The 27,845-nt window shown below is 41.3% G+C and overlaps 3 protein-coding genes across 12 annotated transcripts in view; all 3 read right to left on the bottom strand.

Annotated features, from left to right (window-relative positions):
• Positions 1 to 6,346, bottom strand: part of LOC139548941 (ubiquitin-associated and SH3 domain-containing protein B-like) — a 49,001-nt gene extending 42,655 nt beyond the window's left edge. For both annotated transcript variants that reach the window (XR_011669796.1, XM_071358914.1), the window contains exon 1: positions 6,084 to 6,346. Coding sequence is in view for 1 of the 2 variants with exons in the window: in XM_071358914.1 (XP_071215015.1) it covers positions 6,084 to 6,211 (128 nt within the window). In the remaining variant the exon portion in view is untranslated. The remainder of the gene's footprint in view (positions 1 to 6,083) is intronic.
• A 339-nt stretch (positions 6,347 to 6,685) lies between these two features.
• On the bottom strand, positions 6,686 to 18,718 carry gkup (glucuronokinase with putative uridyl pyrophosphorylase). Of its 2 annotated transcripts, XM_071358915.1 has the most exons (23): positions 18,516 to 18,718; positions 16,696 to 16,802; positions 15,208 to 15,252; positions 14,864 to 15,017; positions 14,673 to 14,744; positions 14,454 to 14,542; positions 14,155 to 14,311; positions 13,802 to 13,879; positions 13,477 to 13,568; positions 13,241 to 13,346; positions 13,028 to 13,107; positions 12,870 to 12,938; positions 12,669 to 12,729; positions 12,383 to 12,399; positions 12,142 to 12,199; positions 11,957 to 12,049; positions 11,772 to 11,832; positions 8,732 to 8,845; positions 8,436 to 8,493; positions 7,892 to 7,960; positions 7,528 to 7,591; positions 7,362 to 7,433; positions 6,686 to 7,036 (listed from the first exon to the last, which is right to left on the bottom strand). In XM_071358915.1, exons 1-23 carry the CDS (start codon positions 18,570 to 18,572, stop codon positions 6,938 to 6,940), a joined length of 1,872 nt encoding a protein of 623 aa, XP_071215016.1. In that variant the 5' UTR covers positions 18,573 to 18,718; the 3' UTR covers positions 6,686 to 6,937. The 2 variants fall into 2 exon arrangements, with proteins under 2 accessions (XP_071215016.1, XP_071215017.1); XM_071358916.1 differs by lacking the exons at positions 15,208 to 15,252; positions 16,696 to 16,802 and having other exon boundaries at positions 18,516 to 18,715.
• Positions 18,719 to 19,642: 924 nt separating this feature from the next.
• LOC139548949 (upstream stimulatory factor 1-like) lies at positions 19,643 to 25,939 on the bottom strand. 8 transcript variants are annotated; one of them, XM_071358934.1, is made up of 11 exons: positions 25,799 to 25,939; positions 25,147 to 25,210; positions 24,913 to 24,962; positions 24,682 to 24,800; positions 24,358 to 24,471; positions 23,908 to 24,061; positions 23,207 to 23,294; positions 22,902 to 22,960; positions 22,653 to 22,747; positions 22,307 to 22,435; positions 19,643 to 20,166 (listed from the first exon to the last, which is right to left on the bottom strand). In XM_071358934.1, exons 2-11 carry the CDS (start codon positions 25,188 to 25,190, stop codon positions 20,077 to 20,079), a joined length of 942 nt encoding a protein of 313 aa, XP_071215035.1. In that variant the 5' UTR covers positions 25,191 to 25,210; positions 25,799 to 25,939; the 3' UTR covers positions 19,643 to 20,076. The 8 variants fall into 8 exon arrangements, with proteins under 8 accessions (XP_071215035.1, XP_071215033.1, XP_071215031.1 ...); XM_071358932.1 differs by having other exon boundaries at positions 22,635 to 22,747; XM_071358930.1 differs by having other exon boundaries at positions 24,649 to 24,800.
• Between the last annotated feature and the right edge of the window lie 1,906 nt (positions 25,940 to 27,845).

Raw genomic sequence — 27,845 nt, forward strand, 5'->3', positions numbered from 1 at the left:
TATGTCATGCAATAAAATGCTAATTAATTACTTAAAAATCATACAATGTGATTTTCGGGATTTTTGTTTTAGATTCCGTCTCTCACAGTTGAAGTGTACCTATGATAAAAATTACAGACCTCTACATGCTTTGTAAGTAGGAAAATCTACAAAATCGGCAGTGTATCAAATACTTGTTCTCCCCACTGTATATTGAGTAAATGTTTTGTTATAAAGACACTGTATAGGCTATGTCTTACTAAATATATTTTTGGTCATCATCAGCTTAAACCAAGTAGAAGAATAATGTGCCATTCCAGACTAGCTGTCGCCATTGGTGTCGGCTAATGGGGATCCTAACTAATCAAATCAAAAATCAAAACTATACCAGGGCTCAACTCTGTCCCGTGTTCCAATTAATTAACACTGTTTTAGTCAGTCGTAGCAGATACTGAGGGAGAAACGACAAACCACAAGGGCAGCATTTGACAAAAGCATCTCTGAGGCTGTATTGCTTTGAACCCTTGATGTAAATGCAAACCAAAAGAGTCATTTTTTTGTAGACTGGGATAATGATGTCAGTCAGTGGCAGAAAATAGGGTATCTGGTCATTGTTTCATACCCTCTGGTCATTGTTTCATACCCTCTGGTCATTGTTTCATACCCTCTATTCTTGTGTTGTATGTTTAGTGCATCATTTACTATCAACCAAATCAAAAGGAACTAACACCAAACAGACATTGAAGTGAAATGAGAGAGGGCTTTTCCCCCTAAGGGCAGAGTTGTACATTAGACACAACAACTACTAATCATTGGCTCTTGGGGGTGCCCTAAAAAAATTTATATTCATTAGGGGTTCAAGCAGCGAAGCTGTGTGAAACCCTATTGTATTTGTAGGCGTGTATTATTCTGGTTCTCTGTGGATTTAGTCAAAGATGTGAATTCCAGTGAAATGGTAAGGCCTAGGAGGGTGCAACTTGGCATAATGGTAAAGGCCCATGGGCCACACGCTGTCATGCAATGCCATGCCAATTGGCGAGATGGTGGCGCTATAACAAGCAATTGAAAGGTCGGTACATATGTCCCTCTATAGCGCCTTATGGTCAGATTCCGAGCAGTTGCCATACCAGGCGGTGATGCAACCGGTCAAGATGCTCTCGATGGTGCAGTTGGATAACTTTTTGATGATCTGGGGACCCATGCCAAATCTTTTCAGTCTCCTGAGGGGTTAAAGGTGTTGTCATGCCCTCTTCACAACAGTCTTGGTGTGTTTGGACCATGATAGTTTGTTGGTGATGTGGACACCAAGGAACTTGAAACTCTCGACCCGCTCCACTTCAGTCCCGTTGATGTTAATGGGGGCCTGTTCAGCCCTCCTTTTCCTATAGTTCACGATCAACTCCTTTGTCTTGCTCACATTGAGAGTGAGGTTGTTGTCCACACTGCCAGGTCTCTGTCCTCCTCCCTATAGGCTGTCTCAACGTTGGCAGTGATCAGGCCTACCACTGTTGTGTCGTCAGCAAACTGAATGATGGTGTTGGAGCAGCTCATCCAAGGGAAATGTGGCCAATTTGTCTTGATGGTGTAGCTATGGGGCCAAAGCGTGAATGGCTGCTTGCAGCTATATTTATCTTTGTTTTGGGAGTGCACAGCACGCACCCCTGGTTACAACTGGAATCAAAACCCTGCTGAAGGGTTGTATGTTTGGCAAAATGACTATGTGCCGAAAGCAAGTCTGAAAAACAGCACCTCGTGACTGTGGGTTTCAACATCCCAGATGTTATTCGGTACATTGCTTTTGCTCTTTCACTCCTCAGTGATCTCTCACACACTGTAGCTACTGTGGTTCATCCCATCAGAGAGGTTCTAGTAAATGTCTGTTGATGCTGACCCAGCTTTGTTCCCCTTCTGCATTGTCCCCCTCCCCCTCCCTGAATCAAAAACGCTAGTCAGTGACATTGGTGGCAGGCAGATATGACAAATCTCCTAGGGCATGTCCCTTTAAGTCGGTCAGGAAATGTAGGGGGTCAATCCTTGAGAGAGGGAGGAAGAGGCTATTCATAACTTGCTCTGTCAGGGCCAAGCAGTCATGGGCTGTCCAATGTAAAAGAGCTTGTGGCGTCTCTCACAGCTTCTAGGCATTCTCTCTCCCTCTTTCTTTCTTTCTTTCTTTCTTTCTTTCTTTCTTTCTTTCTCTCTCTGCTGACAAAGGGAGCCTCGAGGCATTCCTTCTGACGTGTGTGAGTGTGTGTGTGTGTGTGTGCACGCGTACCGTCTGTGTCCATTCAGCATGTAAGTCACAACAGACTCCCTATGACATCTGACCTCAATGTCTAGGAGATAATACAGACTTGAGACCGGGACTTAAATGTGGGCGATATAAAACAATACTATTGTGAATAACTATGATCATAACCACTGGAAAGCACATGTATTATTTTACTGAAAAAGGATGTGGGTTGTGATCCTGATCACATAGAAATTATGCAATTGATGTAGGTTTAAAAGTTAACAATGCATTTACTCTCTATAATGGTGACATTAGGACAACTGCTTCCTTACATGGTGGGTCTGTCTGTGAGTCTCTCCTAGTGAGGACCCAGCTGACATAACAGTTGTACATTGTGCTGCAGTAATTTGGTCACATCAAGAACAGTCAGTCCATTCAGATCAGATTGAGCATGATCCATGACACACACACACACACACTCTCTCTCTCTCTCTCTCTCTCTCTCTCTCTCTCTCTCTCTCTCTCTCTCTCTCTCTCTCTCTCTCTCTCTCTCTCTCTCTCTCTCTCTCTCTCTCTCTCTCTCTCTCTCTCTCTCTCTCTCTCTCTCTCTCTCTCTCTCTCTCTCTCAAATGTTTTCTGTAGATTTGTATATCTGTGTAAGTGAAGTGTATCTCATCTCATCAATGCCATCAGTATTTATAAGAATTACAGCTTATCTACAGTCTCCACCAACTACCATCAATGCCTATTAAGGACCAAACTCCAACTTCCAAGCCTGGTTTCATAGACTAGACATAACATAGTAACCAAAAAAAGTATATATGTTGGTATGGTTAATCTGGAGAAGAAAGAAACACACACCTGTTTGGGCGAGGTGCTGGCTAGCGGAGTAGAACCCTTGAAAAAGAAAAGGAGAGCCGCACACTCTAGGAGCTCAGCTGCAATAATTTAATAACCTAACAACCAACGTTTCAACAGACAAGCTGTCTTCATCAGGGTATAATGATGTTTGGTATGGTTACATAGACAGGAGGTTACTTACAACCTGGACTCATTGATAGATGTAATATAGTAAACAAAAATCCAGGACACTCAAATTAGTATGATATGTTACGTTTGGTATTGTATGTATTCATTTGTGGATCCATTTAATATGTCACGAATTACAATTCGTATGATATGTTACAAATTCCAATTTGTACAATATATTCTGAATTTGCAGTACGTATGATACGTTATGAATTCCGAACTGTTGTGGCTAATGTTAGCTAGGTGGCTAACGTTAGCTAAACTAGGGGTTGGGCGTTAAGTTTAATAGACAAGTTAAAGGGTTAAGGTTAGGGGAAGGGTTAGTTAGAAAGTTGTAAGTAGTTGCAAAGTTACTACTTAGCTAAAATGCTATAGTTGTCCGCAATGAGATTCGAACACGCAATCTTTGGATTCCTTGTTTTAATGGTGTTGGTTGTTTGTCTTGATTTTCTAGTGTTGGATCGTCGCTGTGAAGCGCAGAGCCAGAGCTCTGACATCATGTATAGCAGCCACTAAGTTCTAATTTAGGTGCTTATTAGTGCCCAAATCCACCATTTTCAACACGTATACAGGTACGTGTGGAAAGGGCTACCATATCATACTAATTTGAGTGGCCCGGATTGTTACGTCTAGTCTATGAGACCAGGCTGTTACTTAAAACTCCCTAGTCCTTTCCGATAACGAGCATAAACATAACATGATGCAGCCACCACCATGCTTGAAAATATGAAGAGTGGTACTCAGTGTTGTGTTGGATTTGTCCCAAACATAATGCTTTGTATTCAGGACATACATTTGATTTCTTTGCCACATTTTCAGCAGTTTTACTTTAGTGCCTTATTGCAAACAAGATGCATGTTTTGGAATATTGTCATTTTGTACAGGCTTCCTTATTTTTACTCTGTCATTTAGGTTAGTATTGTGGAGTAACTACAATGTTGTTGATCCATCCTCAGTTTTCTATCACAGCCATTAAACTCTGTAACTGTTTTAAAGTCACCATTGGCCTCATGGTGAAATTCCTGAGCGGTTTCCAACTGAGTTAGGAAGGACGACCTGTATCTTCGTAGTGACTGGGTATATTGATACACCATCCAAAGTGTAATTAATAACTTCACCATGCTCAAAAGGGATATTTAATGTCTGTTTTTTTTTTACCCATCTACCAATAGGTGCCCTTCGTTGTGAGGCACTGAAAAACATCCCTGATCTTTGTGGTTAAATCTGTGTTTGAAATTCACTGCTCAACTGAGGGACCTGACAGATAATTGTATGTGTGGGGTACAGAAATGAGGTAGTCATTCGAAAACCATGTTAAAGACTATTATTACATAGAGAGTAAGTCCATTTTTACTCCTGAACTTTAGGCCTTCCATTTATTTTTTACGTTTATTTAACTTGGCAAGTCAGTTAAGAGCAAATTATTATTTACAATGACGGCCTACCGGGGAACAGTTCAGGGGCAGAACAACAGATTTCTACCTTGTCAGCTCAGGGATTCAATCCAGGAAACTTTCAGTTACTGGCCCAACGCTCCAACCACTAGGCTACCTGCCGCATAACAAAGGGGTTGAACACTTATTGACTCAAGACATTTCAGCTTTACATTTTTTATTAATTTGTAAAAATGTCTAAAAGCATAAATCCACTGACATTATGGGGTAATGTGTGTAGGCCGGTGACACAAAATCTAAATTTAATCCATTTTAAATGAATGCTGTCAAACAACTAAATGTGGGAAAAGTCAAGGGGTGTGAATAGTTTCTGAAGGCATTGTACTTATTGCAAATTCGTAACATATTGTACAAATTGCAGTTCATAACATAGACTATATGACCAAACATATGTGAATACCTGCTCATTGAACATCTCTTTCCAAAGTCATGTGCATTAATATGGAGTTGGTTCCCCTTTGCTGCTATAACAGCTTCAGGTTCAACGGCGACGAGATTTACACCATTCCAGCCGACACTTGGCAATGCGCATGGTGATCTTAGGCTTGTGTGTGGCTGCTCAGCCATGGAAACCCATTTTATGAAGCTCCAGACAAACAGTTATTGTGCTGACGTTGCTTCCAGAGGCAGTTTGGAACTCAGTAGTGAGTGATGCAACCGAGGTCAGACGATTTTTACGAGCTATGCGCTTCAGGACTCAGCAGTCCTGTTCTGTGAGCTTGTGTGGCCTACCACTTCTCGGCTGTTGCTCCTAGACGTTTCCACTTCACAATAACAGCACATACATTTGACCGGGACCGCTCTAGCAGGGCAGAAATTTGAGAACTGACTTGTTGGAAAGGTGGCATCCTACGACGGTGCCACATCAGTAAGGCCATTCTACTGCCAATGTTTGTCTATGGAGATTGCATGGCTGTGTGCTCAGCAACGGGGTGGCTGAAATAGCCGAATCAACTAATTTGAAAGGGTGTCTGCATATTTTTGTGTATATAGTTTATTATACGAAGTGTAATTCGTAACATATCATACAAAATGGATCAACAAATTAATACCATACCAAACGCAACATATCATACTAATTTGAGTGTCCAGGATTTTCGTTTACTATGTTATGTCTACCCATTATTGAGTCCATATTGTGTGAGAGTTTCTGGTCATGAGGAAAAGTAGGACGCTGCCAGCCAATTGCACATGGTGAGAAAGAATATGGGGATCAATAAGTTGCCTTATAGGTAAAATACGACAGCGCGTCAGAAAACATTGTATTTTTAACCAAATACAAATTGTCATTTTAAGAAATGCCAAACTGTACCCAAAGCGCTGGTGTCCACCTCTACGAGTGACTCCGATAAAGTGTCAGTAGAGAGTGTTATACACAGTAGCCTACTTACGCCCTGGTTTTGGGGAAACCCATCGATAAGAGGACGTCCAAATTCGATCCATATTTCACAGTGCCAGGTACTTTCGGCCGAAGTCTTCGAGGGATGATTTTGCTGTAGAGATCCTCTTTTGCAGCCATGATTCAGGATTACATTGGTGTTCAGATCCAGTCTACGGTACTGTAGCGAGCGGTGGATAAAGATAACTAATAGACTACAACCGATTATTATTGTGAGCAGTGTGGTCGCGGGCGCTCCCTCCTCCCCGCCCCCAAAAACGCAAATTATGTCTGCTGCTGCGTTTTGTGTATAAAAAGCAGAGTTACGTGCAGAGTGCACAGGATCTATTCTGAATTTTCGCATGTACTCTGGTTGCGACCCAAGGAGTGTCCTAATTACAGTAGCCTAATAATAATTGGCAGAATGGCATAATAATAGTCCATTCAGTATAGCTTTGATGTTTACAATGTGTCCTCAAAACGTTAGGTTACGTTTGATTCCAAAAATAAAGGGAATTTTAGATAAAGTGAGCAATATGTAATACAGAGTAACGTTAGACCCAGCCTAATATGGTAGATTAAATAAATAAGTGAAATTAGGCTACTCACACTGCATTTGCATAATAAATTAATAAACCATATTTATTCAATGTTCATAAAAATACAAATGTGTTCAATTTATAAAATTACTCAAGCCAAGGCACATACTCAAACCAAGGCACAACGGTCTCATCATAATCCATTCATACAGGAAATCATGGGCTACAAATTTGCCCACATGAACAGAAAAATATAATGTTGTGTCATCTTAGCTACAGATTTGACACTTGATTGATTATTAAGATGCCCATTATAGATCATTTAAAATCAGTCTTGGCTGTTAGTTCCAATGGTACCAGATGGGTTATATGGCACAATCACACAGAACACACAGCCAGCCTCTTGGAACGCTTTCCTCATCTCCACCTAGTGTCAAAGCAAAGACATGCACAGCATTACTACTGTATCGGTAACACTGGATTTGGATAGTCTATGTAGGTCTACAGACGGACCCGTTTATAGATGCTTAAGTAACTATCAAACTTTAGCCCTAACCCTAGGAAGCTGTGGTGTATCAAGTTAAGTCGAGTTATATAACAGAGTTGCAGTTGATAGCTTGAGCATCAATTAACCATTTATACAGGACTATCAAAATAAAGTGACCAAAGTATGAAACACAATCTCTTTTCCAATGATTACACAGAGCATACAGTATACATTGCTGTTTAAGATATGAAAGTATAAGTCTTACCAGTCTTACTTGGTCCAGACACAAGCCCACTACAGCACCACCACTGCCGGGAAGTTTCACAGCTGAGCCAAACTAAGCAAACACACCGAACAATAAACAAAAACTACACAGAAACATCATAGGAAAAGATAAGATCATATTGGAAATTTTAACTCTTATACTTTACCTGTCTTGCCAGTTGCACCATCTTGAGATTGCCTGGTCCCAAACAGTCTTCTGTGTACACAGACCTATAAGACAGAGATCGTTCCAGTATTAGTGGTTTCCTGTGTGAACAATGAGGTGCACTTACTGTACATCTTACTACGTAAAATTATGCTGTTCGGTGATGAAAATTAACTCTTTAGGGCCAAGAGTTTTTGCTGATCAAGTCATGTGGGTCAGGAAAATCTTCTGGCCCTATGACAGTTGCTGATCATGTTTTATCTTTCCAAGGTCACATATATAAAAGCCCAACAACTTCATGGGAGCAAAGAGATTAACTTCCTCAAACCAATGACAGACTCAAAGGATGTCATGCTTGTCTTTACCGTCGCAGTGCAAAGTTCTCATCCATCAACTGGGCCAGCCTGCTCCAGTCCATTCCCTGCAGCGCAACCCTGTGGAGGACAAGAGAACCCAACCGTTTCATTACCAGGTAATGCTCACTTAAAGATGCACTCTCAAATGTTTGTATAATTTCAGCCAGTAGTTTTGAGTGGTGCTTACGAGCCAAAAGGGGTCCCCGTTTTTTGCGTAACAAAGTCATAAAATGTTGTATTACATCATCCATTTCGTATGATATGATATGTTGATATGTTACGTCCTGCAAATATTTTTTTTTATAAAAAAAATGTTTTACATGTTACGAATTTGTTGTGCTTAAGATCCTAGATGGCATGATTAAGCCATATCAAAGAGACACGCAATAACTTTGTGGGGGAGTATGTAGACAGAGGTTAGATGGGCAGACCAGCACCGGAGGGCTGCTGGTTCAAATCCCATGACTACCATCCACTGGTGTTGTGCCTTTGCTATCGCACCAGGGGCACTACTGCCACTGATCCTGTGAGCCTCCAAACATCTTACACAAACCTGGCTTGATCTGTGAGCGCCGCAAAAGAGTTCATGGCCTCAACCACTTCAGCTTCTCCTGAAAAAAAGGAGGTGAACAGAGGGACTAAATACAGATAGAGAACAAAGGTATTCATGTTTATTATCATCTGATTCCTCTAGCCTACAGTTCAAAATCTATGAAGTGATAATTCCATCAATACAGGAAGTAAACTGAAATTCCAAATGGAATTGACCCCGACCTTGGTGAACATTGCTGCCTGCCAACCGAACTTACAGTGTGTGTGTGTATGTATGCATGTATGTATGTGTCTTACCGTTGAGCCAGCGCTGTCTGACGTTGCTGTGAATCCGACCAGAGTCACTGGGATCACTCAGATAAGCTAACCAGAACGGTGGCAAGCTGCTCATGTCCATAGGAATGTAATCCCCTGTGTACAGTCAACACACAAACATCAACATGTAAAAGGTTCATTGTAAACTCAGTTTCATAATGTATACATAAATGTTCAGCTCTAGATATATGTAAGAGGATGCACACAAAGACATGCACAGGTGCCTTAAACTCACATGCAAAACTCCCATACCCCAGAAGAATGAATTACCTTTCAAAAATCATTATCATTAATCAATCATTAGGGCGCAGATGTGTCAAACTCATTCCACGGAGGGCCGAGTGTCAGCGGGTTTTCGCTCCACCCTTGTACTTGACTGATGAATTAAGGTCTTAATTGAAAGGAAACATCAAAAACCTCAGTGGAATGAGTCTGACATCCCTGCAGGGGTTCACAGTTGTTAAGCATTGATTGGTAACTTTTTTCCTAATTTGGCACACCGAAATTAGAGATCATGAGAAACTTGATCAAAAAGAATGGCATCGATTGGCCTATAGGTGGCACTATTATAAGCAGTCTCAATGAAACCCTTATGTCTGTTGCCCGGTTTGACCTAGAGACTTGAATCTTTGTATGTAGGTGTCTTTCCTCATGTTGAACAAATTTGCCTCAAGGACCCATATGGTCCAGCAGAATAGATTTTCCTCCATCTTGGAAATTTGAGAAAATATTTAAAATAACTTTCTCTCATGAACCAAATTCGGTATGTAGGTCCATGGTACATTTCTTAACTTAGTTTGAGAAAAGATAAGGGATTAGATAAGAGATAGCTGAGTTATTGATAAATCAGGAAATCTGATTGTACGTGTTCATTTAAATCCTTTGTAAATCCACTACGCAATGGCCTATCAATTTGAAACATTTTAGGGTCATCAAATCCATTACTATGATGAACCATGTTAAGTGTGGCATTGATATCTTTAAAAAATAAGGAAACTATTAACACTTATTTTACTTTGTAATGCTAATGCTTAAAATCATAATAAAACATCTCATTGACTAAATGTCAGATTCACTGCAAATCTGGTCTTTGGACTTGTAACAATAGTCCATAAAGATTTTGAGAAATGACGTTGACGCATTCAACATGGCAACACTATAACAGTAGAAGCATATTAGCACATATGCTAATGTCCTACAATATGTAAAAGAAAAACTTCAAAAATCTTCTTCTCATGAACCATAGGACCAAATGACACCAAATGTGGAATGAAGGCCGATGGTACGTCTTAACTAGTTTGAGAAAAGCTACAAAAGAAGGCTGAGCTATTGACAAATCAAAAATCTGATTTCATGCGTCCACTTAAACTACTGTAAATCAACACCACAGTGGCCTATCAACTTGAAACGCGTTGTCGCTATCATGGATGTCCCTAAGATGAACCACACCGAATTTGGTATTGATATCTCATTATATCAGTCTTGAATGGTTTTGAGAAAAGAAAATTGCATTCAAATATGGCCGCACTGTACCTATAGATTCACGTTAGCACATATGCTAATGCTATGAAATACTTTATAAATCTTCTCATGAACCATACGTCAGATTGACTCCAGACTTGATATATAGACTCAATGAATTAGCCTCTAATTAATCTGAGAATGATTAGTTGCTGCATTCAAAGTTGGCCATGCCACACCACTAGATGGCAGCATATCACACCAGGGCTATAAGAACTGAACCGATAGACATGGGGCCATGACATTTGGTATGTAAATCTTATGTACATGTCCTTAGAAGCTGTGTGAATATGAAGTCACTGCAACCTTAGATGGCTGCACAAGACCTGTTGGTGGCACTATAGATGGCATTGGCACCTGTGGCACCAGAGGATACTAAAGCAATAACTATTGATCAAGTGGACTTTGTCTCATGCAAATGAATGTTAGATTTGAATTATGCAGACGAACAATGTGAAATATCGTGATTAGTATATCTGTATAATCACATATTATTGCCCTATTATGTGGTGTGAACGTAGTGAAAAGTGGATCTTTTATTTTGGAAAATAAGAAATTGGAAGTCCTGCGCAGTGAGCGTATACACGAAGTGTACAAACATTAGGAACACCTTCCTAATATTGAGTTGCACGTTCCACATTTGCCCTCAAAACAGCCTCAATTCGTTGGGGCATGGACTCTACAAGGTGTTGAAAGCGTTCCACAGGGATGCTGTCCCATGTTGACTCCAATGCTTCCCACAGTTGTGTCAAGTTGGCTGGATGTCCGTTGGGTGGTGGACCATTCTTGATACACATGGGAAACTGTTGAGCGTGAAGAACTCAGCAGCGTTGCAGTTCTTATCACAAACCGGTGCGCCTGGCACCTACTACCATACCCCATTCAAAGGCATTTAAATATTTTGTCTTGCCCATTCACCCTCTGAATGGCACATGTACACAATCCATGTCTCAATTGTCTCAAGGCTTAAAAATCTCCTCCCCTTCATCAACACTGATTGAAGTGGATTTCACAAGTTTCATCAATAATGGATCATAGCTTTCCCCTAGATTCACCTAGTCATTCTATACCATGGAAAGAGCATGTTTTCTTACGGTTTTGTACACTCAGTGTATATAGTATATATTTATAAATATTCATATATACAGTAAACTCAATACATTAAGTATGATTACCTGCTGCATTCCAAGATAATCAACCTACAGCACTAGACTTCACTTGCGTCATCCTTGTAGTACTGAGAGATAAACATGGTAGTGCTTTCACTGGTTGCACATAAAGGAAGTTCCTACAGGATAGAGTGCTTGCTTTGTTATGAGACTGATCTTATGTCATTTCTGACATCCTGTGAACCCTGTCTGTGAAATCTGTTCATTGCTGCTCACTGCTGTATTTACCATTATTATTAGCGTTAATATATTGGCGGTCCTTATTATGTATAGGAGTTCATAAAATGTGTTTATGTGCCATAACAGGTATTGAGACTGCACATTTCAAATACCATAGCCCTGTTCATCCATCAGTTGTTTGCTAAAGTCCATGTAGACCAAGCCCTCATAGACCTGCAAGGAAAAGAAGAACATTTTTGTCAGAAAAAAAAACTATTTACAGTAACCAGGCCAGGGCAGTACAGTCCAGCTCAGCTCAGTATTGTGAAAAGGGGAGTGTTGTCTTTTCATTGCTGACCTGCACAACTCTGTCCTGAAGACCAGCAGTGATGAAGAGTTCATCCGTCTCGACGTTGAGGATGAAGTTGGCCCTGGTGGGTTTGGGAAGGTCCTAGGGCAAACAGAACAAAACAACTTAAACACAGGTTGATCATTTGGCACATGATTAGAGTGAACTCCAGAGTAACATATTCTTCTTCTTACACTTTCTGTGATGTTGTAGAATTTCATCAGACACTTCAGGGTGGCAGACACTATTGCACTGTTAGAGAAGAGAACGTTATAAAATTATATAAATAAACAGAAATGTAATTATGAGCTAGAAAAGATGACAAGACCAAAAAAGGCAAAAACATATGTATATGACTCAGAAGAAATATTGATTAGTATGTGGTTAACCTATAAAATATGGAAGAAAAATAACAGTTCACCAGGCAGCACTTACCTACTTCCAGCCAGGCCCTTCAACAAAGCAGAGAGGGGGGAAATAATAATTAAATCAGTCACTAACATTATCACTAGCCTTTTGGCATTACATAATTGAAAACAGTATTCATACAGATCTCTCAGGGACTTTCTCAGGATACACTGTCATGAACTCGGCTCATGAGACATTTATAAGTGATGTTCTTCAAGAATGAATGGGTATCATTAATTCAAATGAACAAAAACACCTACTAAATATCACAGAGTGAGCCTTTAAATATAGAGACTGTAGTGTAGACACTTACCACCTGGCGAGGAATGTTGGTATCATACTTGAGAGTGAAGTTCTGCTTTGTCAAAGCGATACTGCCAAAGAAAGCGTGCAGGGGACTCAAATGAGCATTAACCATGTCAGAATAAGAATGTTCAGCTGTAGCCCTCCCACATCAGAGTTATTGAATACTCTGCATTTGCTGTTACTTGCTCCAATGACATTTTTTTCTCACCCTTGTTTTGAGCAGAACTGGTAAAACTTCTTACAGGTAGCCTGGAGTAACCGTAGACCTCCCAAGTACCTGTATATCAAAATAATATCAATAAGGTTTGGGAATTAATCATGTAAACATCCTGCATGCATGTGTGGCATTAGGTCTTTTACACTGACCCTTCCTTACGGCTGATACAGTACAGATCCTGCAAGCTTCCAAATTCAGTCGGGTCATTGAGCGGATGAGGCAGAAGAACCTGAAGAAAACAGAGCAAATATATCAATCATACTATCTTTATGGTTGAATACATTAACATTTGATCAGAGATGACACTATGCATGTTGTTTGTCCTGTCGTGTATATTAACTGGAGTAAATCCTGACTGTTACCAGGGTCTGGCTCTCCATGAGTGTGACCTCAGCCCAGAAGTTGGAGATAGTCATGGCGATCGTTTTTCCATTGAAGCCGTCAGAAGGATTCCCCATCAGTCCAACTCTATGAGGAAGTGAAAGATGATGTTAGCTCACATTCACTGAAATGACATATCACTGAAGATAGTCCAAAATGAGAGAGAACAACCCATCAATACTATTTTTCATAAAGTCTTTGTAGCGGTGCAATCTACCTTGCGTATGAGCGGCATGTTATAGGTTTGGCAAGGCATTGCTGTTGCTGGGCAGAATAGTGGGCAAGCCACTTGGTGTAGTCTGACAGCCCCTGTGATATCCAGAAGATAAATACATATGGTCAATATACATCATCATCATCAAATCACTCTTTCCAATAGAGCTGATAATCTAAATGATTGTCAATCTATTCACATGCACTCCAGTGGAGAGTTACATATCTCATTGCCATAACAACTTGACCTGAAACTTACACAATAGTGACAATTAGAATATTCTGTTAATCAACAGTAGTCTGTATGGGTGAGGAAAAAAGCAACCCACCACTTGTCCAATGAGCTGGAACCCTGTGGGCAGTTTCATGCCAAACACAGGTAACTTCTCCTCATTGATGATCCACTCCTGGGTGAAAAGACAAACAGTGAGTCTCGTGATGTGTTAGTAGCTAACCAATTTGATAAATAGTACTAACGATACAAAAATAACCTGGGTTGGGGTCAATCGACTTTTCAATTCAGAAAGTGAATTGATATTCAAATCATGACTAGAAAATCCTCATATAAAACAGACAGTTTTCAATTAATTAATTGAATTTCAATTCACTTCCGGAAGTCACTGAATTGAAAACTGAACTGAGCCAAAACCCAAAGATTCCCATGTTCACAGTCCTTACTGACCCAGAACCTGCCGAAGGTCCTGTCTTGAGCTTGTGGCTGCAGGGTGAGGAAATCTGAGAGGTAAGGCAGTGTGGCTTTGCGAAGGCAGTAGAACACCACACTGGCCAGACGCAATGCTGTCACTCCCTCCTGTGGCTTCTCAAGGAAGCGAGATATCCTAAAATACACAGATACCCAGGCTTTTAGACTTTCCTGTTGGTGGCGAATTACCCATACAGTGATTAAATGGGAGTACTGTTATCAACAATATACTGGCATCAAGATAAGTTCTGCCAAAGATTATTTTTCCTGTTGCCTACCTGTGGGTCTCAGGGCATACCTCCACTATACCCCTGGAGCTGCTCTTCTCTCCCTCCTCTAGCTCATAGTATATGGCCAACTCTCCAGGCTAAGTCAAATAGAGAGATACTAACATGTAAACAAAGCCAAAAACCTACTCTGCTATGAGCGTGGTTACAGTTTCTCAGAGGTGAGGTATATGTTGTTATTCACCAGAAGGAGCACATATGTTATCTTACCTTGGACCTGAAGAAGCGGAGAACCTGAGCAATATCAAAGTTCTGGTCTGCACAGAGCATATCCCCTGCAATCTGTCCACAAACACGTTGTTTGAAAAATAATGCCCACACAATGGAACATTTCAATCCACACAATTAGGAAATTATAAAATGATAATGAAGTGACATCTAGGATCTGTGCCGTGCCGTACCACCATGATATCGTCTTGTAGCTTGCGGCTGCGGATGGCGAGCTCCAGGTCAGCCACTGCTCCTAGCCGGCCCTCAAGGGTTGTGCTGCCGTCGTTCACTACATTCTCCACAGGGAAGTCATTGGCCGTTGCCCAGCGCTCATAGTGCTTATACCTGGAATGGGAGACATATAGGGGAACAGCTAAGCAGTAACTGGTAGACAATCAATCATTCCCAGCTCATAGGACAACAACTCCCAATACAATTGGCTTAAATGTAAATACATGGGAGGCAGGATCAGTTCAGTCTGCTATGATGAAATACAGCAAGTGTCAACAGTGTTACCACATGTTACTGTACTTACTTGTCTGCGTTTGTGACCAGATAGACCTCACTGAACAACTGCCGCCTGAAGAGAAATACATACAGTACATTTGGAAAGTACTCAGACCCCTTGACTTTTTCCATATTTTGTTACGTTACAGCCTTATTCTAAAATGTATTAAATTGGGGGGTTTTCTCCCTCAATCTACACACGATAACCCATAATGACAAAGCAAAAAACTGTTTTAGAAATGTTTGCTAATTTATAAAAAAAAAAGAAAGAAATATTACATTTAAATAAGAATTCAGGCCCTTGACTCAGTACTTTGTTGAAGCACCTTTGGAAGCGATTACAGCCTTGAGTCTTCTTGGGTTTGACGCTACAAGCTTGGCACACCTGTATTTGGGGAGTTTCTCCCATTCTTCTCTGCAGATCCTCTCGAGCTCTGTCAGGTTGGATGGGGAGCATTCCTGCACAGCTAGTTTCAGGTCTTTCCATAGACGTTTGATCGGGTTCAAGTCCAAGCTCTGGCTGGGCCACTCAAGGAAATTCAAAGACTTGTCCCGAAGCGACACCTGCATTGTCTTGGCTGTGTGCTTAGGGTTGTTGTTCTGTTGTTCACCCTAATCTGAGGTCCTGAGCGCTCTGGAGCAGGTTTTCATCAAGGATCTCTCTGGACTTTGCTCCGTTCATCTTTGCCTCCATCCTGACTAGTCTCCCAGTCCCTGCCGCTGAAAAACATCCCCACAGCATGATTCTGCTACCACTATGTTTCACCGTAGGGATGGTGCCAGGTTTCCTCCAGACGTGACGCTTGTTTCTCATGGTCTTGAGAGTCTTTAGGTGCCTTTTGGCAAACTCCAAGCGGGCTGTCATGTGCCTTTTACTGAGGAGTGGCTTCCGTCTGGCCACTCTACCATAAAGGCCTGATTGGTGGAATGCTGCAGAGATGGTTGTCCTTCTGGAAGGTTCTCCCATCTCCACAGAGGAACTCCAGAGCTCTGTCAGTGACCATCGGGTTCTTGGACACCTCCCTAACCAAGGCCCTTCTCCCCCGATTGCTCAGTTTGGCCCGGGCTGCCAGCTCTTGGAAGTCTTGGTGGTTCCAAACTTCTTCCATTTAAGAATGATGGAGGTCACTGTGTTCTGGGGACCTTCAATGTTGCAGAAGTGTTTTGGTACCCTTCCCCAGATCTGTGCCTCGACACAATCCTGTCTCGGAGCTCTACGGACAATTCCTTCAACCTCATGGCTTGGTTTTTGCCCTAACGTGCATGGTAAACTGTGACAGGTGTATATAGACAGGTGTGTGCCTTTCCAAATCATGTCCAATCAATTGAATTTACCACAGGTATACTACGATCAAGTTGTAGAAACATCAAGGATTTTTACTTTCCGAAGGCACTGTATTCCAAAGTTAAAGGGATTTAATCATGTAATTATGTCAACTGGGACTGAGTATAAGACATGTTGTACAGGAAAACTGTAAGGGCAGTCGACAGTCATTAAATTTGGCTGATTACTCACGTGTTCACCGTCTCCCACCAGAAGTCTAGGATTTTCTTTCCTCCTATCCCAGGCAACAATGCCTTTGGCACCCCAGTCAGCTGTCCATACAAACCAGTGACATCATTCTAGAGAAATTACAAATAAGGAGTGAAGGGATGTGGGTTTGGAAGTTGTTGCACACCGTATAACTTTATTTACTCCTCTTAAAATAATATTCTCCAAAAGATGTTGATACTTGGACATATTTCAGCAAGCTTATAGCATAGTGACCAGTTATCACTCTCTCCCTCGCTCACACACACAGCTCAGCCTGCCCTACAGTCATAAAGGTGAACAGGGAAAAAGAGACTTACAGTGCATTCAGAAAGTATTCAGACCTGTTCCCTTTTTCCACATTGTGTTATGTTACAGCCTTAAATGGATTAAATAATTCCCCCATCATCAATCTACACACAATACCGCATAATGACAGAGCAAAAACAGTTTTTTTTAGACTTTTTTGCAAATAAAACAACAAAAGAATACCTTAAGTATTCAGACCCTTTGCTATGAGACTCAAAATTGAGCTCAGGTGCATCCTGTTTCAATTGATCATCCTTGAGGTGTTTCTACAATTTGATTGGAGTCCACCTGTGGTCAATTCAATTGATTAGACATGATTTGGAAAGGCACACACCTGTCTATATAAGGTCCCACAGTTGACAGTGCATGTCAGAGCAAAAACCAAGCCATGAGGTCGAAGGAATTATCCGTAGTGCTTTGAGACACGATTGTGTCGAGAAAGATCAAGGGAAGGGTACCAAAACATTTCTGCAGCATTGAAGGTCCTGAAGAACACAGTGGCCTCCATAATTTGTAAATGGTAGAAGTTTGGAACCACCAAGACTCAACCTAGTGCCGGTCGCCCGGCCAAACTGAGCAATCGGGGGAGAAGGGTCTTGGTCGGGGAGGTGACCAAAAACCCGATGGTCACTCTGACAGAGCTCCAGAGTTCCTCTGTGGAGATGGGAGAGCCTTCCAGAAGGACAACCATCTTTGCAGCACTCCACCAATTAGGCCTTTATGGTAGAGTGGCCAGAAGGAAGCCACTCCTCAATAAAAGGCACATGACACCCCGCTTGGAGTTTGCCAAAAGGCACCTAAAGGACTCTCAGACCAAGAGAAACACAATTCTCTGTTCTGACGAAACCAAGATTGAACTCTTTGGCCTGAATGCCAAGCATCACGTCTGGAGGACACATGGTACCATCCCTTAGGTCTGAAGCATGGTGGTGGCAGCATCGTGCTGTGGGGATGATTTTCAGCGGCAGGGACTGGGAGACTAGTCAGGATCGAGGGAAAGATGAACGGAGCAAAGTACAGAGAGATCCTTGATGAAAACCTGCTCCAGAGCACTCAACCTCACCCCCTCAATACATTTGCAAATTTCAACAACAAAAAATGTTTGCTTTGTGTTTATGAGGTATTGTGTGTAGATTGGTGAGGGGGGGAAAACAATGTAATCCATTTTAAAATAAGGCTGAAACGTAACAAAATGTGGAATAAGTCAATGGGTCTGAAAACTTTCTGAATGCACTGTATGTAACACTCCAAGACTGACTGAACGTTGTGTCATTGAACATCCCTTTATCTTCCTGAGAACGTTATGTTCAGGAATAAACTACATCTTTCAATTATTTTGGTAGTTAGCCTACCTTGTTCAGAGGTAAGTCTGATTTGGTAATATTTAAGTGCAGTGTATGTTTTTGTGTGCATTGACCTGCTTGTGTTGTGAAATTAACCATGTAAGTTATACGACCTCTGCACCCAAAACTCGTCTGCTCACATAAACAACTTACCTTTATCTGAGTTTCTAGAACAGTGCCGTGGCCAGCTACCAATAAAATGCAGATCATTTTCTTGGCCCTTGTCTTATTCGCGTGTAAACGACATCAAATACCTTAGTTTATGCGATTCGGTACAATAAATAGTGAAATTGTTTACCATACAATTTCACGTTGAACTGTGACGACAGGACTGCTACACTGTAGCCTCCTTCTTAAAGCGCCAGTGTCTCCGAATGATGACCCCCTGCCGGCGAGTTCACATAAATTGCATGCACTCAGGAAACAGTAAAACTATTGAAAATATAGTTCGTACATCCATATTACTCGTAAATTTGTTTTATAAAAAGTCTAATGACAATCATACATTATGTAATAGGTTAGCCAATGATTAAATGAAAACTCTGAATGATACCAGATGTTCTTAGTAGATTCAACCACCCGAGCCACTGCCTGTTCAACCCGCTATCATCCAGAAGGCGAGGTCAGTAGAAGTGCATCAAAGCTGGGACCGAGACTGAAAAACAGCTTCTATCTCAAGGCCATCAGACTGTTAAACAGCCATCACTAGCACATTAGAGGCTGCTGCCTATAGGCATAGACTAGGAATCACTGGCCACTTTAAGGAATGGAACACTAGTCACTTTAATAATGTTTACATATCTGGCACTCATCTCATATGTATTCTACACTATTCTATGGTATCTTTGTCACTTAATGTTTACATAACTGATATTACTCATCTCATGTGTATATACTATTTTCTATACTATTCTACAGTATCTCATTCACTTAATAATGCTTACATAACTCATATGCATATACTGGTTTTTTCTATACTATTCTACAGTATCTTAGTCCGTTCCGCTCTGACATCGCTCATCCATATGTATATGGTCTTAATTCATTCCTACTTAGATTTGTGTGTATTGGGTATATGTTGTGTAATTTGTTAGATATTACTTGTTAGATTTTACTGCACTTTTGGAGCTAGAAGTACAAGCATTTCGCTACACCCGCAATAACATCTGCTAATCATGTGTATGTGACCAATAAAATTTGTTTTGATTCAATATGTAAACTGAACAGAAAGCTCTCAATCCCATGAAGTTTTTCCACTCAAATATGAAGTTCCATCATAATTTATCAATACAAAGATCCTTTATTACAATATATATCATTATAATATATTTCCCGTTGACAAGTTTAGAAAAACAACATTCTGAGTCATTTCTGCAAGTGGGGACATCCGATACTCTAGATGTGTCAAATGTATTTTGAAACCTATACTATGAGTTAGTATATATACCTGATACAATGAAGCGCAATTGTGTCAAAAATATAAAAAAGCTAAACAATTATGTACATAACAGCTGAAGAGCTGCGGGAAAAATCTTTACTTACAAGAGCTAACTTGGTTTTCCTTACGTAAAATGCGGCCATTTAATGAACTATCTTGCAAACTCCTTCAGACTGATTTTGTAGTGAAGTTTGTGTAGTGAGAATTTTCTTTTAGTTTGAGGTCCAAAGTTCCATTCCACTGAGATATTCTCCCCCTGACTACCCTTGCTGCTCCTCACTGAGGGTCTGCGCTTGCTGCTCCAACAATGCCATTCTGTCGCATCTGGTTCCTCAGAATCTGGTTCTTGGATTTCCAGTCTTCTACCTGTGCAAAATTAGATGGGAAAAGCAGCTCAAACAAAGCCTATTATTACAAGCCTATTATTACATCTGATGCATGGATTTTCGTGAAAGGCTGTTGGTATTTTGGTTTGGTATTTTGTTTGCAAGTTACATCTTCAGCATATCTGAGGGGTACAGTTTGAGCACGACGAGGTGCAGAACCCTTAACCTCGATCACTGTATAAGTAGTTAATAAGTTATTGTTTGGATGCGAGGTGATTTGTACAGTCGTGGCCAAAAGTTTAGAGAATGACACAAATATTAATTTCCACAAAGTTTGCTGCTTCAGTGTCTTTAGATATTTTTGTCAGATGTTACTATGGAATACTGAAGTATAATTACAAGCATTTCATAAGTGTCAAAGGCATTTATTGACAATTTCATGAAGTTGATGCAAAGAGTCAATATTTGCAGTGTTGACCCTTCTTTTTCAAGACCTCTGCAATCCGCCCTGGCATGCTGTCAATTAACTTCTGGGCCACATCCTGAATGATGGCAGCCCATTCTTGCATAATCAATGCTTGGAGTTTGTTTGTCCACCCGCCTCTTGAGGATTGACCACAAGTTCTCAATGGGATTAAGGTCTAGGGAGTTTCCTGGCCATGGACCCAAAATATTGATGTTTTGTTCCCCGAGCCACTTAGTTATCACTTTTGCCTTATGGCAAGGTGCTCCATCATGCTGGAAAAGACATTGTTCGTCACCAAACTATTCCTGGATGGTTGGGAGAAGTTGCTCTCGGAGGATGTTTTGGTACCATTCTTTATTCATGGCTGTGTTCTTAGGCAAAATTGTGAGTGAGTCCACTCTCTTGGCTGAGAAGCAACCCCACACATGAATGGTCTCAGGATGCTTTACTGTTGGCATTGAAACAGGACTGATGGTAGCGCTCACCTTGTCTTCTCCGGACAAGCTTTTACCTGGATGCCCCAAACAATCGGAAGGGGGATTCATCCGAGAAAATGACTTTACCCCAGTCCTCAGCAGTCCAATCCCTGTACCTTTTGCAGAATGTCAGTCTGTTCCTGATGTTTTTCCTGGAGAGAAGTGGCTTCTTTGCTGCCCTTCTTGACACCAGGCCATCCTCCAAAAGTCTTTGCCTCACTGTGCGTGCAGATGCACTCACACCTGCCTGCTGCCATTACTGAGCAAGCTCTGTACTGGTGGTGCCCTGATCGCGCAGCTGAATCAACTTTAGGAGACGGTCCTGGCGCTTGCTGGACTTTCTTGGGCGCCCTGAAGCCTTCTTCACAACAATTGAACCGCTCTCCTTGAAGTTCTTGATGATGCGATAAATGGTTGATTTAGGTGCAATCTGGCTGGCAGCAATATCCTTGCCTGTGAAGCCCTTTTTGTGCAAAGCAATGATGACGGCACGTGTTTCCTTGCAGGTAACCATGGTTGACAGAGGAAGAACAATGATTCCAAGCACCACCCTCCTTTTGAAGCTTCCAGTCTGTTATTCAAACTCAATCAGCATGACAGAGTGATCTCCAGCCTTGTCCTCGTCAACACTCACACCTGTGTTAACAAGAGAATCACTGACATGATGTCAGCTGGTCCTTTTGTGGCAGGGCTGAAATGCAGTGGAAATAGTTTTTGGGGGGATTTAGTTAATTTGCATGGCAAAGAGGGACTTTGCAATTAATTGCAATTCATCTGATCACTCTTCATAACATTCTGGAGTATATGCAAATTGCCATCATACAAACTGAGGCAGCAGACTTTGTGAAAGTTAATATTTGTGTGATTCTCAAAACTTTTGGCCACGACTGTAGATCAGTGACGCGCAGTCTACTCATGCGCAGTCCGACTAGAATGTAGTCAAATCTCAAATAAATGTTTTCTGTGGTTCTGTGAGATTGCATACAATTAGTGTTGCAGTAATTAGGTGAACAGGATTGATAGCACAAAAACCTCTCTCACTCACTAATGCTACAGCCTGATCATCAAAATCCAAATCAGAACCTATTACAAAGCATGAACGAATTAAAGTAGGCTGCGTTTACACAGGCAGCCCAATTCGGATCTTTTCCCACTTTTTGATATTTTGACCAATTAGCTCTTTCTACAATAATTGGGCAAAATATCAGAATTGTGTAAACAGAGCCATAGTATCTTACCTCCTGCCTCAGTAGTTGGTTGTCCATTCTGAGCCTATCCAGGGTGCTTAGGTCATCCCCCAGTCTGAGGTTGTTCTGCCGAAGCTCCTGGATATAGTCACAGGCTTTGGAGAGGATCCCACCTTTACTCTGGACCAAAACACAAAGACCGTGTCACCCTCTCCCATGTAGGGCCAGGAGGTTTTCCTGAGAATGTGTTCTGACAAGAAAAAAACTCTTGGTACTCCTTTTTATAGCTACGTTTTTTCTAGTCAGGTGACATGGTCAGGAAAAACTCCTGGCCATACCCATGAGACTTGACAGTGACCCATTTTATGGTGATACTGACCTCATTGCTGATACTGACCTGCCCTGACTTGGTAGGGTCAATGTTGCAGTCTGGGATGGTCTTTGAGAGCGTGACGATCCAGTTGTTGATCTTGTCCCTACGTCTACGTTCAACTTGAAGACAAATTACACAATAACAAATTTGAGTAGGTAGGCAGGGCAACATGTGATTCTGTGCTCATCGTGACATCCAAATCCAACTAGCATTTAAGAGACATTTCATATGAAGTATTGTATGAGTAATTTATGATGGGTATCTAGGTCTCACCCTCGTTGTGCTGGGCTCGTCTTTTGTCATCTCTAGAAGTGCGTGGGACCTCTGATTTTCTACAAGACACAATTAGTATAGACATGAATAAACAGATATTACCATGAAAACTTTGGCATACACAGCATACTCATGCACACATCCATGTGTGCAGCTAAAACAGTAACAAGGCTAATAAAAATAAACAACACAAAGAAACTCATGAATGGACACAGGACAGTGTGACTAACTAGTATGGTAACTGTGATGACTCTCCTGGCTTCTCCAGTCTAGTACCTACTGTACTGATCAAAATGGCAGCTTACGTGTTGTAAGGTTGTGTGCGAGGTGCAATGGACCTCTGGTTGGCTCCCGTCAGAACTTCCTGGGGGGACATCATCACATACAACTGCCCTGAAACAAAGAAGTCCCTTGCTTCCTTCAATCCAAATTGTCAATATACAGTACCAGTCAAAAGTTTGGACACACCTACTCATTCAAGTGTTTTTCATTATTTTTTACTATTTTCCACATTGTAGAATAATAGTGAAGACATCAACACTATGAAATAACACATACGGAATCATGTAGTAACCAAAAAAAGTGTTAAACAAATCAACATTTATTTTATATTTGAGATTCTTCAAAGTAGCCACCCTTTGCTTTGATGACAGCTTTGCACACTCTTGGCATTCTCTCAACCAGCTTCACGAGGTTGTCACCTGGAATGCATTTCAATTAATAGGTGTGCCTTGTTAAAAGTTAATTTGTGGAATTTCTTTCCTTAATGCATTTGAGCCAATCAGTTGTGTTGTGACATGGTAGGGTTGGGGGTCCTATTTGGTAAAAGACCAAGTCCATATTATGTCCATATTTGACTGGTACTCTAACTGTATCAATATCAAATGGCAATCAAAATGGAAAGCCAATTGGAAATAAATGCCCAACCTGATGGAACATAGAAATAAGATCTATTCATTCTATCTAGTAATTCTATTTCTTTGTGATTGAGTCTCCATCTCCTCACCAGTGGGAGTGCTCTGACTTAGATGTGTATCAGATGCCTGCACCACGCTGGTTACCATGGCGCCTGGTGAAGCATCAGCGATGGTTGCAGGGTAGTAGGTGTAATGCGTCTCAGTGCCGTCCCCCTCCAACCCCTCGGACTGAGAGTACAAAGCCTACAGCAAGAGGACACCTTTGTCAGTGTAGAATAACAATCGAAACGGTATACAGTGAGTAGTAGAAGTAGAGGAATAGAATATAGTAGATCATCTTTGCTATCCCAGATTGAAAACAATGCTATGTTTGATTTACAGAATCCGACTTTAATCAAATACTACTAGCCTGGTGGGCAAAACTGGTTGAAATGTACGTAATTACAACCAAAAACAGGTTGATATTACTTATTTTGACATCATTTCAACCAGTGTTTCCCGCTGAGAGGGCCCCAAGTCCTGCTCGTATAAATTCTCACCTGGGTCACAGGCTGTGTGGCTGCAGGAAATCCAGTTAGCACACTGACCGCTGTGGCTCCATCACTTTGAGCCTCCAACTGTCCATCAGACACCTGGATAACTCTGTATGTCACCTTTAGCAAAAGAAAACACACAGGTTTGTTGAGCAAAACATCAAATCGGTCATTAGTAATGACAGAAGACTGAGCCTTAGAAAACCTTGGATGGGCATTGGCTGGGCTCAGAGCTCCAGCTCAGGGACTTCGGCTAGATCTAGTGAGCCCTGTACAGTATGCTTTTCCCAACTGTACCTGCCCAGCGGGAGGGTAGTACAGCTCCCCTACCTGCCCCCCAGCTCCCTCCGTCTTGAATAGATACTTTATTGGATGCTCTGAGGAGAAGGTGGCGGCAGACTGAATGGTGGCGATGGCAGCTGATGGGTCATCTGCTGTAGCCACTGCACCTGGTAGAGCAAAAATCAGAATACAGTCTCTATAACATCAGCAAGAAAATACCATGGGTGTCTTGTCTTCTGATGTTTTGAGGGTCGTCATTTCCTTTCTACATGACATTACCTTCTTCAATGACATGTGCACTTTCATCCGGGTCAGGGCTTTTTTGTTGACTACATAACAAAATGAGAAGAACAATGTTAATACACAGTAACAAATATACAGTAACACACCGCTCTTTCAACTTGTGCTAGAATATGACCATCCAGCCCAACACTCAAATGTATTACAACAAATCATGTGGAAGTAGCTCTGGTTCAAATGGATTATGGTTAAATCAATGCATTGTTAGCTCACCCCTTCATTTTCACAGTGTCAACTGGAAAGAGAATCTCCTTCATTCACCCGGGAGCTAAACAGGCTTGAGGAAAAAGGTAAAGTTGGAAATCTTTTGGGGGAAAAAAACTAGGCTATAGATACCCAATCACAAACCTGAAACCTCTGATTTCCAAAAACTGGTACTGGCTCGGCGTGTATCCATCTAGAAAGCCTTCAAGGAACGGTATGTTTGATTGGAGTAATAACAGTACTCTTTAGGCCCCTTCAGTAGTTACAGTGGATGTTGCCCCCTACAATGTAGCCGCGAGCTTGGAACCTCATTCATCAAATAACTACTGTTACCCTGTAACTTTCCAGATCATTTCATTGGCGAAAACGTCATGCAAACAGCTGCAGCTAAATGTCAAAATTCGAAATGCCAAATCTGCATTATTCCAGCGGTTCCTTCAAGCTGCGACGGGTCAGTTAAACAAAGCACCTTTGCTATAGCTAGCTGCTACTAGCTAATGTTGTGAATTAACGTAAACTAACGTTAGCTATTTAGCCAGTAATAAAGCCAGGCAAATGTCGAACATTTGGCATTTGTACAACGCTGTTTGAAACATTTAATTGCATAGAGAATACATTATTTGTACAATAGCTACATACAAGATCGGAATATTTCACTTACCGTGCAATTGGCCTCTCCCCAGTTGTTTGTCAACATTACTGGCTGTCTGCGCCAATGACTGTATGGTCTGCGCATGTACAACATTTTAGGTGCGCTTAATTTACCTCGCCTGGCGCGCTCATTGAACAGATTTGGCCTGTTTATACCATGCCACTGCTCCTCAGACCTGCGCCCGGTAAAATAAATCAAACAGATCTAGTGTTGTGGCCATCTTTACCGGCCCTCATCAACTGTGCAGATCTTGGATCAGCATTCTAACCACACCCCTGGTATAAATCAGAAGGAGACACAATATATAACCGATCCTGAATCTGAGACTGTGGGCAAGTAGCCTACATTAGAAGTTATTTTGGCCGAAGGGGTTCACTGTTTCACAACTTTGTATCATAGACAATTATAGATAAAGTTAATCTAAATTCCCAAACGAATGACGCCTGCATGCACCGTAACTCTGTCTTGTTTTGTCTTAGTCTCTATTTTCCCGCTCAATGCCCATCAAGTTGCTACAATGATGAACATATGACTGGCGAGTTTACAGTTATCTAGCTACTTAACCAAAAAATATTCAAAATATGGGTTTTTATTTAGAAGTGGTAGCTATAAATCATACAAGGCGACACATTAAAACCGAGCTGGATCTGGGACAATGGGGAGGTAGGTTACATTTACTAAACGTTATTTTTGGCCAAAGAGGTTCACTAAATTCCCAAACGAACGATGCCTGGTATGCATACACTATAAACTCGTGTTTTGTTGTAGTCTTTATTTTCCCACTCAAAACAATCAAAGGTTCGCTATAGTGATGAAAACGTGACTGGCAAAACGCTGGACAGCGCCCGTGGTTCGAACCCCTTTGCAGAGGTAGAGAATGTTTCTGATAGAGAAAGTGTTCGAAGTAACCACTGAGCTACACCAGCGCAGTATGTTGTATGGTAAATGCGTTTATTATACATAAACCGCGATGTCGTCCACATCCTGTTTCAATACATTGTACATGCTACTCCATGTTTAAAAATGGATAGCAAGAATGTGACTCAGAAAATAAAATATGAGTCTTTGAACTATAGAACATAATCTATTTGATAAAATGTATGTTACTCCACACATTTCTTCATAATGCTTGTTGTGGATTGTTGTCTCATGTGTGTATATTATCAGTGGCAGTTCTAGCTTGTATGGCTCCCTGGGCGAACCACCTCTTCAACATTCTGCACTAACTGTTTTTATTCAGACATTTGAAACAACACAAATAAATAATCATAACATTTAAAACGATATAAATATAAAAATATATATATAAATAAGACATAAATATAAAAAAGAAGTAACAAAGACAAATTTCGAGCACTCGAGCATCAATACATTACCCATCTCCCAACACTGTCAACCAAGAGTCATGACTAAACCAATTCACCTTGGTGGTGTGCAGACTGGTTTTATATTATTCTTAATGATTTCGCACAAACCAGAAAAAAATGCAACAATATGTCTGTGAATCTATATATTCACAGTATTATGAATGAATTGTGGTTTATTTGGTAGCATTTCATAGTGTGAGGGATTTTACTAATTGCATTAGTACTGTACAAAGTTAGAGATGCGCTATTTGATAGATTCCCCCGCTCCCCCTACCTCGGGCTTCCAGTGGGGAGACCTGAGGTCAACCTACCCCCCTCCCCATCTTGTACTTCTGAGTGGGAGACCTTCCCAGGCAGTAGCCTGCCTAGCTCACAAACTACAATCAGGGTGCCCACTCCGACAAGGTTAATTGACCCACACGGTGAGGTCAGGTCAGAAAATCGATCGCGCAAATGTCACCATTCCGAATGTTTTTGTGCGGGCGCCCCGTACCGCCCCCGACGAGACGCCACCCCATGTCGCCTATGTCTAAATCCGCCGCTGGATTATGTTAGAACAGACTGGAGTCACTGAGGTTGTCTGTTTGAGAGTGAGGGATTCACTAGACCTATATGGCAAGATTTACAATAATCTACTCAACAGAAAATCACTCCAAATGTTGATTGTTTTATTTTAAATTAGGCCACAG

Source organism: Salvelinus alpinus, chromosome 22 (genome assembly GCF_045679555.1).
Source record: "Salvelinus alpinus chromosome 22, SLU_Salpinus.1, whole genome shotgun sequence".
NCBI lineage: Eukaryota > Metazoa > Chordata > Actinopteri > Salmoniformes > Salmonidae > Salvelinus > Salvelinus alpinus.

Bases quoted from the DNA above. Each gene is read 5' to 3' on its own strand.
- gkup (XM_071358915.1), bottom strand. From the start codon at position 18,572: ATGATCTGCATTTTATTGGTAGCTGGCCACGGCACTGTTCTAGAAACT. The intron at 16,803-18,515 runs GTAAGTTGTTTA...TAATTTCTCTAG, and splicing joins TTCTAGAAACTCAGATAAAG to AATGATGTCACTGGTTTGTA. The intron at 8,846-11,771 runs GTATTTGAAATG...GACTGTACACAG, and splicing joins GATGGATGAACAGGGCTATG to GGGATTACATTCCTATGGAC.
- LOC139548949 (XM_071358928.1), bottom strand. From the start codon at position 25,190: ATGAAGGAGATTCTCTTTCCAGTTGACACTGTGAAAATGAAGGG. The intron at 24,472-24,648 runs GTACAGTTGGGA...CTTTTGCTAAAG, and splicing joins ACTACCCTCCCGCTGGGCAG to GTGACATACAGAGTTATCCA. The intron at 22,748-22,901 runs GTGAGACCTAGA...TTTGTCTTCAAG, and splicing joins ACGAGCCCAGCACAACGAGG to TTGAACGTAGACGTAGGGAC.